At 46.7% G+C, this 12,274-nt stretch overlaps 1 protein-coding gene across 1 annotated transcript in view; it reads right to left on the reverse strand.

The window, feature by feature from the left end:
- Nucleotides 1-689: 689 nt before the first annotated feature.
- Nucleotides 690-12,274, reverse strand: part of DOCK5 (dedicator of cytokinesis 5) — a 109,172-nt gene continuing 97,587 nt past the window's right edge. The window contains exons 44-52 of the mRNA XM_073557148.1: nt 10,803-10,889; nt 10,334-10,510; nt 8,513-8,596; nt 8,234-8,371; nt 8,004-8,146; nt 3,030-3,183; nt 2,768-2,903; nt 1,206-1,318; nt 690-1,104 (exon numbers count right to left, since the gene is read on the reverse strand). Of these exons, the coding sequence (XP_073413249.1) occupies nt 1,009-1,104; nt 1,206-1,318; nt 2,768-2,903; nt 3,030-3,183; nt 8,004-8,146; nt 8,234-8,371; nt 8,513-8,596; nt 10,334-10,510; nt 10,803-10,889 (1,128 nt within the window). The 3' untranslated portion in view covers nt 690-1,008. The remainder of the gene's footprint in view (nt 1,105-1,205; nt 1,319-2,767; nt 2,904-3,029; nt 3,184-8,003; nt 8,147-8,233; nt 8,372-8,512; nt 8,597-10,333; nt 10,511-10,802; nt 10,890-12,274) is intronic.

Below are 12,274 nucleotides of genomic sequence, written 5' to 3' on the forward strand. Positions count from 1 at the left end.
TCCCAGAGAGGAATCAGCCACAGACCACCTGCCAGGGGATTGGAAAGCAATAAATGTCCACAGGCTATCTTGGCTCTAAGAGCAACCTCTCATACAACCGTCCCCTGCCGGGACAGGAAAAACACTGGAGGGTGGAGGTGGGAGGGGCCTTTTAACCTCTCTCTGATCCTGTCCCACTATAGGGCAAGGAAGGACGTCCTCCATGGTGCTGTCCGGAGGGACGTAAGGGAAATGTGGATTATCAACAGATGAAGAAACTGATAGACTCCATGAATGAAGCTTAGAGCTGTTATTGAAAGAGAAAAATGTCTATATTGGTCACTTATATTTTTGTGGAAATGTCAGAAATGTATTTTTGCACATTTTAGTTTCTTGGTTATTATTTTCACTTTAAAAGATTCCAAAAAACAATTGAGATTATTTTTTTTAGCTTTTCATTTAGTTGCATAATAATCCCGCACACTAATAGTTGCCCAAACGTTCTGTGCACATCGATAATTCTCCTAATAAAGACAAAACCTCACTTTTACTTTCTTAAATATTCAGGTTTCAATTTTATTAACCTTTTGGATTGACCGACAGCGCTGGAGTTATTCAATAATAAATTAATCATCAAAAATACAAATAGCCTAATAATTGTGCACAAAGGTGAGGTGATGGACTGAAAGGAAACACGAAGGAGACGTAGATGGTTTGAGGATTTTACAATAACACATAGTCCCATATGTACAAATTCTGATTACAATATTAACAAGTATAGACGTGAAGGACGACCCGTCTACAAGGAGAGGACATTCCTCCCCGTTCAATAGTCTTTTCTCCGATAGGATAAAATCCTCTTGCCCAATGTGCTTAGACCTCACACTCAATAGACCGGCTATTGGTCCAGAAGATAATGCCACCAAATTGGTCAGTGGAGATCCACAGAGTGTCCATCACGATATCCAAGCCAGGTGGGGCATCACGTGGGTTAAGGTCGGCCTAAAGTTGGATCAGTCCTAAGACCCATCACAATCCAGGTTCAGGAATCACACTTGACTGCCTAACCTTCGGAGGAGGTGTTGGTGGCTTTGCTTCTTCTCTTTTTGGCAATAGTGGAGGTATCTAGAAATGATCAGAAAGGACACAGTGTTAAGTAGAAATATCTGTCTAGCAATCGTGCGATGGAAATATACAGTCACCTGGAATAACATATGGTCACTTACCTCTGTGGAAAGTCGCTGACTCCCCTCATTGGATCTACTTTTAGGAGGTGGTGGAGGAGGTAACTCCATAATTTGTAATGAAGCATCGCCATGCGTAGATAGTGATGGGAAACCTGTACGAGTAATGCATGATAAATTACATGACGAAATAAAGACTTTTGGCACACAATGTGAAATCTCTCTTGTAGACTTCATTGGGGGACACAGGAACCCTGGGAAGTCCCAAAGCGGTCCCTGGGGTGAAAAACTAATACCGGTACTGCAGAAGGAAGAATAGCAATCCCTCAGGTTATAGTCTGTGTAACTGCCACTTGTAGTATTCTTCTGGTAAGACCTATATCCTTAGCCCAATGGAATAGAAGAACCGACTCTTTGACGGACAAGACCCAGGAGGCTTCTATCCTATGGGGCAAAACAGCCTGGCAGGGGCACCCTAGCTTAGCCCGACCTTCTGCACTGACAGATTGAAACCAGAGTAGAATGGTAGCCCAAGTGCTGGTTTGACATCTACCAGAGTATACATGGATGACCCACAATGACCCACAAGGCATCCACAAGACTGAACAGAGCTCTAAGGGACAGGTAGAGCTGCACAGCTCTGGCTACGACAGATTTTGTGAGAATCTCTCTAGGAGATGACAGGTAAAGTGCCTAAAGAAAGGAAATCAATCTTCTCATGAAGGTGGAGAGTGGAGAATCAAGCCAAGGAGAAAGGAGTGAGCCTAATCAAGGCTAAGACTGATCTACTACTCAGATTAATGTCTGCCTCTGAAGGACATTAAGCTAAGTAACTGTGAATCGGCTGTCCATGTGTAGCCTGGTGGGTAGGAGTGAGCTTTTTTTCGAAGATGTATTCTTAGTGTCAACTTCCAGGTGGGAGCATATTAACCCATGGTTTCTGTATCCCTCAATGAAGAGACCAAGAAAAAACAAACAAGTCCAAGGAAAAGGTGTTTATGCTTAATCTTCTTCTGAGTTTTTAAGGTAATGCCTCCTGGAAGAAGTTCAGCAAAATAGCTCTTCCCCAGGAAGAAAGCTCCCTCTGGTGTCTTTCTCAGAGGCCCTGTACAGCCCGACTCCTGCTACAATAGGCAAAATAACTTTCCGATTTTGGCAGCCATGATCAATGGGGGAGTCCCTCCTTTGATAAGGTCATTGGGTTTCTGGGTGATACGATCAGTAACTGAGAAACCCCTGGGAACCTACTATGAACTGTCTGCGTAATAAGTCCGCTGAAAACGCCCCCCATACACATCCAAACTGATACCCAAGGAATTTTTCAGACAATCTAATGTGTATGGGGCTCCCCGAAGATGAGAGTGGGGGATAAAAGGTTCTGGCTTGTCCTATTTTGGACTGCCGATCCTTTTTTTTCCTCTAAGAGGAGCAAGGTTTTCTGTATATGGAGGAGTCAAGAGAGATCGCTGAGAGCCGAACCATCATTTGGCCAACAGCTAACTAAAGAGTAGGGGGCACAAAAAAATAAAAGTTAAAAGAAATTTCAATAAACGCTAACATTTAAGAATTAAAAAAATATGAAAGTCTGATAGTCCTATACTTACTATGGGTTCTTGGAGTTTGCGGAGTGATCGGGGTAGGAATAAGAGGTGTTATTCCCGGATTTGTAGAGCTGGTGTGGAGGGTGAGACGGTTATCCGAAAGCTGAAGGCTCTTTGGTCTTGTTTTGGCAGACAAACTCTGGGAACACATCAGAAGAACAGAGCAGATAAAGTAGATAAGGAGGCAATACATTTGACATGACCCATGGTCCTTCCTATTGACCCAACACAGACCTCTTGTCCACACAATCCCATCACTTCTCACCTCTCTTTCCCCCGGGCGCTCTGTGATCGTTTGAGATTGGCTGACGTTACGCTTCAGTTTCATCGGTCTGATATCACCATCGTCTCTGTCATTGGGGTCTTCATGCCGGGAAATGAGGGAACCACGACGAGGAGGTACCGGTTCTGGAAGTGAGCTAAGAACAAGTGGGGAATTCTTTAAATATGGAGATGTCAACCTGGCAATCATCAGCACTGATTCATGCAGCACTCAATGTCAAGCAGCTGCTGCAAAAGCAAGCATTATTTTAGGAGGTGTGAAAAAATTATGGACCTGAGTCTTTTTTCAACCTAGGTAACTATACAAGATCAAAATGTAATATTACCCCACTATAAACCCATTTTTTTTATTTACAAAATGTGTCAAGCATTACATCATATTGACAGTAAATTCTTAATGATTAACACATTGTTATGGGGGTTAGGGAAGGGAAGAAGATAGGGGAAATGGTGACATTACATTTACTATCTAATCACATTCTCTATATGCGAATCTACAAAATTACATGACAACAGTATTTAAACGAAAGGATAACCAATTGTTCCATTTTTTTATGAAATTGAGATATATTATTATTAGATGTAGCAATTATTTTTTCTGATAGGCAATTCTCGTTAATCAGTGAAACGACCTCAGACAATGAGGGGCATTTGGAGTTTTTCCAGTAACTAGCGATTTTGATTCTTGTTGCCACAATAATGTGTACAATCACTGTGCGGAACTCATAGGGAAACGAGTCCAAATCAATAGCGAGTAGCGCCTGCTGTGCGTTAAGAGTCACTGTTATACCACAAATTTGGAATATTAGATGATTTATGGCTTCCCACAGACGTCTAATACAGTTAGGTCCGTATATATTTGGACAGGGACAACATTTTTCTAATTTGGGTTCTAGACATTACCACAATGAATTTTAAACAAAACCATTCAGATGCCGTTGAAGTTCAGACTTTCAGCTTTCATTTGAGGGTATCCACATTAAAATTGGATGAAGGGTTTAGGAGTTTCAGCTCCTTAACATGTGCCACCCTGTTTTTAAAGGGACCAAAAGTAATTGGACAATTGACTCCAAGGCTATTTCATGGACAGGTGTGGGCAATCCCTTCGTTATGTCATTCTCAATTAAGCAGATAAAAGGCCTGGAGTTGATTTGAGGTGTGGTGCTTGCATTTGGAAGGTTTTGCTGTGAAGGAAACAAGTGGTCAAAGGAGCTCTCCATGCAGGTGAAACAAGCCATCCTTAAGCTGCAAAAACAGAAAAAACCCATCCGAGAAATTGCTACAACATTAGGAGTGGCAAAATCTACAGTTTGGTACATCCTGAGAAAGAAAGAAAGCACTGGCGAACTCATCAATGCAAAAAGACCTGGGCGCCCTTGGAAGACAACAGTGGTGGATGATCGCAGAATAGTCTCCAGGGTGAAGAGAAACCCCTTCACAACAGCCAACCAAGTGACCAACACTCTCCAGGAGGTAGGCGTATCAATATCCAAATCTACCATAAAGAGAAGACTGCATGAAAGTAAATACAGAGGGTTCACTGCACGGTGCAAGCCACTCATAAGCATCAAGAATCAAAAGCCTAGACTGGACTTTGCTAAAAAAAACATCTAAAAAAGCCAGCACAGTTCTGGAAGAACATTCTTTGGACAGATGAAACCAAGATCAACCTCTACCAGAATGATTGAAAGAGAAAAGTATGGCGAAGACGTGGTAAAGCTCATGATCCAAAGCATACCACATCATCTGTAAAACACGGCGGAGGCAGTGTGATGGCTTGGGCATGCATGGCTGCCAGTGGCACTGGGTCACTAGTGTTTATTGATGATGTGACACAGGACAGAAGCAGCCGAATGAATTCTGAGGTATTCAGAGCCATACTGTGTGCTCAGATCCAGCCAAATGCAGCCAAACTGATTGGTCGTCGTTTCATACTACAGATGGACAATGACCCTAAACATAAAGCCAAAGCAACCCAGGAGTTTATTAAAGCAAAGAAGTGGAATATTCTTGAATGGCCAAGTCAGTCACCTGATCTCAACCCAATTGAGCATGCATTTCACTTGTTAAAGACTAAACTTCAGACAGAAAGGCCCACAAACAAACAGCAACTGAAAACCACCGCAGTGAAGGCCTGGCAGAGCATCAAAAAGGAGGAAACACAGCGTCTGGTGATGTCCATGAGTTCAAGACTTCAGGCAGTCATTGCCAACAAAGGGTTTTCAACAAAGTACTAGAAATGAACATTTTATTTACAATTATTTAATCTGTCCAATTACTTTTGGTCCCTTTAAAAACAGGGTGGCGCATGTTAAGGAGCTGAAACTCCTAAACCCTTCATCCAATTTTAATGTGGATACCCTCAAATGAAATCTGAAAGTCTGAACTTCAACTGCATCTGAATTGTTTTGTTTAAAATTCATTGTGGTAATGTCTAGAACCAAAATAAGAAAAATGTTGTCTCTGTCCAAATATATATGGACCTAACTGTATTGCCGCAACTCCACCATATATGTAACATGTCTGCGCCGGGGTCGCCACATCTCCAGCACGTGTCTGGGGAGCCGCGGAACATCCCGGACATTCTATAGGGAGTGAAATACCACTTAGAAAATGCAAGGAAATTATTATATATGTGGTTAGTACATATAGATTGGCTTCCAATAATTGAGAAGGATGCCCTCCACTGATCCGGTGTGAATGTGCAGTTTAGGTCTTTTCCCCAATTTTGCAGGTATGTAGTTAGTGAGGGCAGGGTATTCTCCAACATGCAGTTGTAGCCAGGGCCGGACTGGCCATCTGGAAATTCTGGCAAATGCCAGAAGGGCTTGTCTGGTCCTGGGCCACTTGGCTGCTACGTTGTTAACAGGATTGGTGCTCTCAAGACACCCATTCTGTTACGAGTTGTGACGGAGCACAAAGTACCCGACTCCATCACTTACCCCTGCAGGCCACGGGTATCATTAGAAATATTGGTCTTGTAGTAAATCTTGCTTTCCTCCATCCAGGGTAATATTAGTAATATATCCCATCTGGTTCTTGGGGACGGGGACACCATGGGCCTGTGTGATTTCAAATGCCAGGACTGAATTTCAGCCCCAGTCCCTACCTGGTCGTAGCTTATAGACAATGCCCTAATTTGTGATGTCGGGTTCATCAGCATAGAGTATAGTTTAGATGGCGATGCAGGTGTCTATCCCTTGTCTCCCAATTGAGGTGAGCATTACAGAATGCTGTAGATAAGCCCCTGATGTCGGTGCCAGCAGCTCATATTCGAAAAAAGGGGCGACAGATTCCCTCTAAAGGGGCTATTTAGACCTTTCACATTAATACTTGAAATTTGAAATACCATCAATTACAATGGTAAAAAAAAGTCACCAAATACAGGATAATAGTAAGGGAAACAAAGGGGTTAAAGTTATTAACAACAAGTACAACTTGTACAACTCAGAGTCCGGTTCTATGTGAACCAACTGGATATTCGTGAGTGACTCCGTTCTTCGTCACGATGAGCTTCACCGGATATCCCCGCTTGTAGATGATATCGCTGTCCCGCAGAATATTGGTTGCGGATGAGAATTCCCGCCTCGTATTCAGGGTGGTCGCAGACAAGTCGGTGAACACTAGGATGTTCCGGAATCTTTCTGGAAGTTCTTGCTTTGCTGTCGCTGCCCTGGTCACTGCCTCCCTGAAGTGGTAGAAGTGCAGCCTGACTATCAAGTCTTGTGGTGCGGAGCTGGGAGCAGACTTTGGTTTGGGGATCCGGTGCGTCCTGTCAATCAACAGGTCTCTCTGATCCGACGACGGCACTAGGATTGTAAAAAAGTCCATTAGAAACTCCTTTAGTGCATCCACTGTCACGCTCTCAGGGATTCATCTGAAGCGTAGGTTATTGTGCCTGGATCGGTCTTCTGAGACTGCAAGCTTCAGTTTGAAGGCCATGATTTCTTCATCCGCCTCATTATGCGCGTCTACTAGATGGTTGTGCGCCGTAGTATATTCTTCCAGTTTCCCCTCTATGTTTGAGGTTCTGTCGCCAATCTGCATAATTTCTTTACAGCCGTTGTGATGTCAGTATGAATGGCTTGCTTCAGGTCTCCCAGCAGGGATCGAGTGTGGCTACAGTGACTGGGGCAGAATTGGAGTCTTTAATAGGAGAGTGTGAGGGGGTGGTCAGGGCTGTGTTTGGTAGCTGTCTTCAGGCTCTGGACCTCCAGCACTTCTAGCAAGGGAGAGGAGCAGGGACTGCAGCGCTGGTGAGTAGGTCTGTGCGGTCAGGGAGCTTGCAGCTTTATTGGGAGTGTGGGGCTGATGGTGTACTTCAGTGTGCAGCTCTGAGCTTTGCCACATAGTGCTGCTGCTCCTGCCGGCGGCCGCGTGGTGAGAGCTTCGGCCGTCATCTTGGATCTGGCTGCCCGTCGCTTCAAAGACCGGGACTCTGCCTGGCGCCTGCTCCTTCCTTCTTCCTCGCGTCATTTCTGCTGCGTGCCATTCTCCCGTATCGCCACTACACTTATCTCCCAATCTGAACCCACCTCCGGTCACTCCACTGCGCTTTGGGCCGCTTTTGATAGCTGGTGGTTAGGGAGCTCGGGCCTCGCACATCCGCTCAGTTCCACATCCGGTCACGCCCCCCACTATAAACCTTTTTAACAGCCAGATATTAGGCCCTAGCTTAAGTTGGGTTTTGGCATAGAAAACTGTAAATTCCCCAATTCTGCAGGACCCCTATTATCCATAGCAAAGCAAAATGATGTTGGTCTTTGTGACCAAGTTTAAGATGTTGGCGGTTATGTGATTTACCCATGGGGCTGCTTTCAAAGCAGCATCCTCTTCTGTGCAGGCAGCGCATGCGCAGATGTTGGGAGATTTTTCTGGAGTCCCAATAATTGCATTAAAACCATCTCAGTCAGCTAATCAAATCAATGTTCTCTACTAAAGAGAGACAGAAATCTACCCTTCCGAGCCCGGTCTGGAGCTCCCACTTCCTGAAGAAGAAGATGACGACACAGTGGACAATCTTCTTAGAGTGGCTGATGTGATATATGGAACAACCACAGAGCCGGCACGGCTCAGCTTCCTGTCTGTGAGGCTGGAAGGCTGGAGTAGAGAAAGGAATGGTTGTGTTAGACTATTACGGTTTATTCTGATGTTTCTCCAACATTCCCGAACCTACTGGGCTCTTACCAAAGTGATTGTCCCATACAGCTTTTCCACCTTTCTCCTCAGGTCCTGGAAACAGGACACAAGTCTTTCATGAAGAGGCCGGAGGTTCTCGGTCAACTTCTCTCCATGGATCCTGATTCCTTGAGCCAGAAGAGGCATCTGGATGGAGACAAAGCAGAAGAAGAGAAATAAAAATTGAATGATACGGTGAGTAGAATGAAGAAGTGATAAAATGACCCCAAAAAAGCATAGCCCAAGTTGTGTAGAAACATCTACTGTTGACACCACCTGGACTCGTACCTGCAGAGCAATCAGCTGTTTGAGGAGCTCAATCTTGTCCTGGTCTCCAGGATGTTCTTGCAGGTAGCGCTCCGTAAAGAAAGCCTATGAGAGATGAGGAGGTGTAATCAACAAGGGCTTCTGAAGAAACAAGACAGAGGGGACATACGAGGGCACTCCGAATTTCAAGACTGACAGGAGTACAACCAGTTTACAGAAAATAAATAATCTGCGTAAAACGCTGAGTCACTTTGTAAATACATTATTTTTCTGTGCTCACAATTTAAAAGCCTGTAATGTTCTCCAGAGCTGCATTCACAATTCTGCAAGTTTCTAAGCTGACATCTCCCAGAAGATTATAATGAGCTTGTTCTGGTGATTTGCATTCTAAGAACCAAGCCGTGAACTTGTCCAGCTGCATTATATTGGCTGTTTGGAATGTGTTTAATGAGCTTAAGGCTAATAATAATTACCAGAACAGCGAGTTCAGCTCTGGAGTATAAGAGTTTGGTCTCCTGTAAAGATTTGCCCTTATAAATTTCCATAACAAAACCAGAAAAAGCTGCAGGGTTATTCACAGGGGTTAATCAGTTACAATGAAAAATCTCTATATATTCTCACCTCATGTGATATTGCTGGTCTGGTCCCCGTTAGTCTCTGTATACAGCGACTAGCACTGATGTCCCATTATATCTGACCACTGCAACTGGTCAACACAAAAGACAGTGTACAAAGACCGGAGGGGGACCATGGACCTGCCATCTCCAAATCTGGGCAGGAAATCCACAAGTCTGGTATATGTGAATATATCTTTCAAATGCTATAACCCAGGATATGTACAGGATAAGTAATGTGTGCACCAGCAGAACAGTGAGTGCAGCTCTGGAGTATAACACAGGATGTAACTCAGGATCAGTAATGTAATGTATGTACACAGTGACTGCACCAGCAGAATAGTGAGTGCAGCTCTGGAGTATAACACAGGATGTAACTCAGGATCAGTAATGTAATGTATGTACACAGTGACTGCACCAGCAGAATAGTGAGTGCAGCCCTGAAGTATAACATAGGATGTAACTCAGGATCAGTAATGTAATGTATGTACACAGTGACTGCACCAGCAGAACAGTGAGTGCAGCTCTGGAGTATAATACAGGATGTAACTCAGGATCAGTAATGCAATGTATGTACACAGTGACTGCACCAGCAGAACAGTGAGTGCAGCTCTGGAGTATAACACAGGATGTAACTCAGGATCAGTAATGTAATGTATGTACACAGTGACTGCACCAGCAGAATAGTGAGTGCAGCTCTGGAGTATAATACAGGATGTAACTCAGGATCAGTAATGTAATGTATGTACACAGTGACTGCACCAGCATAACAGTGAGTGCAGCTCTGGAGTATAACACAGGATGTAACTCAGGATCAGTAATGTAATGTATGTACACAGTGACTGCACCAGCAGAACAGTGAGTGCAGCTCTGGAGTATAACATAGGATGTAACTCAGGATCAGTAATGTAATGTACACAGTGACTGCACCAGCAGAATAGTGATTGCAGCTCTGGAGTATAATACAGGATGTAACTCAGGATCAGTAATGCAATGTAAGTACACAGTGACTGCACCAGCAGAATAGTGAGTGCAGCTCTGGAGTATAACATGGAATGTAACTCAGGATCAGTAATGTAATGTACACAGTGACTGCACCAGCAGAATAGTGAGTGCAGCTCTGGAGTATAATACAGGATGTAACTCAGGATCAGTACAGGATCAGTAATGTACACACTCGGATATCGGTGAAAGATGCATAGATCTGGATAGTAATGGCTGTAACTACCTTTTCATAGTTGGAGAATCCGCCCATGACGGCAGGGTCCACAATCCCATTGAGCAGCATTGAGAGTGGGTGCAGGGGAAGGCTGGGGTCCGCGCGGTGCTGCTGGACCTGGTGACTGATCTTCTCATTTGTCAGCTCCATGGTCTCGATGGCGTTCTGTAATGGGCTGATCTCCTCCTGTGGGAACATTAGACTCATGGCTGCCGGCATCAGCTGCACTGAGAGCCTCCACCTCCGGTGTCGGATCATTGATTTACAATCTGAAATACTGAGGATTTTTTCCACCCCATAAGCTGTCATGTTAGCTACGGACAGGTCTGCTGCCTGTGAATGGAAACAGCTATTTTCTCATTCACTGACACCAAGATGTCAGATAAATAGTGAAGAATTAAGGTTTCAAGATGGCACATTATTTTTTTAGGTCCTTGCAGAAAATGTAATGTGAGGACATATAGGTCCGTCTCCTTACTGTGTGCAAATGTTTGACTTCAAACCACTTCAGCATGCCGGGCAGCTTGTACGCGGTGGTGAACGTCGTCCTCTCGATCCACATGGTCTGTGGGGTAAAGGAGGAGGCAGGCAGGGCAGGGGTTAATCGGGTGCTCATGTGTCAGCAGAGAATACCAACAGATGATAGAAACATCATATCAGCCCAAGGTACCCCCCAAATGAGGCACACCGGCCGCCACAGTCAATAGAGGGGGCACACCAGCTGTCACAGTCTATAGAGGAGGCACACCGGCCGCCACAGTCAGCAGAGGAGGCACGCCGGCCGCCACAGTCAACAGAGGAGGCACGCCGGCCGCCACAGTCAACAGAGGAGGCACGCCGGCCGCCACAGTCAACAGAGGAGGCACGCCGGCCGCCACAGTCAACAGAGGAGGCACGCCGGCCGCCACAGTCAACAGAGGAGGCACGCCGGCCGCCACAGTCAACAGAGGAGGCACGCCGGCCGCCACAGTCAGAGGAGGCACGCCGGCCGCCACAGTCAGAGGAGGCACGCCGGCCGCCACAGTTAACTTAGGGGGCACACCAGCAACCACAGTCAACAGAGGAGGCACGCCGGCCGCCACAGTCAATAGAGGGGGCACGCCAGCCGCCACAGTCAGCAGAGGAGGCACGCCGGCCGCCACAGTCAACAGAGGCGGCACGCCGGCCGCCACAGTCAACAGAGGAGGCACGCCGGCCGCCACAGTCAACAGAGGAGGCACGCCGGCCGCCACAGTTAACTTAGGGGGCACACCAGCAACCACAGTCAACAGAGGAGGCACGCCGGCCGCCACAGTCAATAGAGGGGGCACACCAGCCTCCACAGTCAGCAGAGGAGGCACGCCGGCCGCCACAGTCAGCAGAGGAGGCACGCCGGCCGCCACAGTCAACAGAGGAGGCACGCCGGCCGCCACAGTTAACTTAGGGGGCACACCAGCAACCACAGTCAACAGAGGAGGCACGCCGGCCGCCACAGTCAATAGAGGGGGCACACCAGCCTCCACAGTCAGCAGAGGAGGCACGCCGGCCGCCACAGTCAGCAGAGGAGGCACGCCGGCCGCCACAGTCAACAGAGGAGGCACGCCGGCCGCCACAGTCAACAGAGGAGGCACGCCGGCCGCCACAGTCAACAGAGGAGGCACGCCGGCCGCCACAGTCAACAGAGGAGGCACGCCGGCCGCCACAGTCAACAGAGGAGGCACGCCGGCCGCCACAGTCAACAGAGGAGGCACGCCGGCCGCCACAGTCAACAGAGGAGGCACGCTGGCCGCCACAGTCAATAGAGGGGGCACAGCGGCCGCCACAGTCAATAGAGGGGGCACGCCCAGGGGTGTACCTAGCCTCTGTGCTGCCTGAGGTGAAGTGCAGAACGACGCCCCCCCCATAGTAAATTTTTTAAAGTCGGTATTATCTCTGGCACACGCCTACAAAACTCTGGGCAGCTCCAATGTG

The sequence above is a fragment of the Dendrobates tinctorius genome, unplaced genomic scaffold (assembly GCF_039654945.1).
Source record: "Dendrobates tinctorius isolate UK_male_01 unplaced genomic scaffold, ASM3965494v1 ptg000245l, whole genome shotgun sequence".
Classification (NCBI taxonomy): domain Eukaryota; kingdom Metazoa; phylum Chordata; class Amphibia; order Anura; family Dendrobatidae; genus Dendrobates; species Dendrobates tinctorius.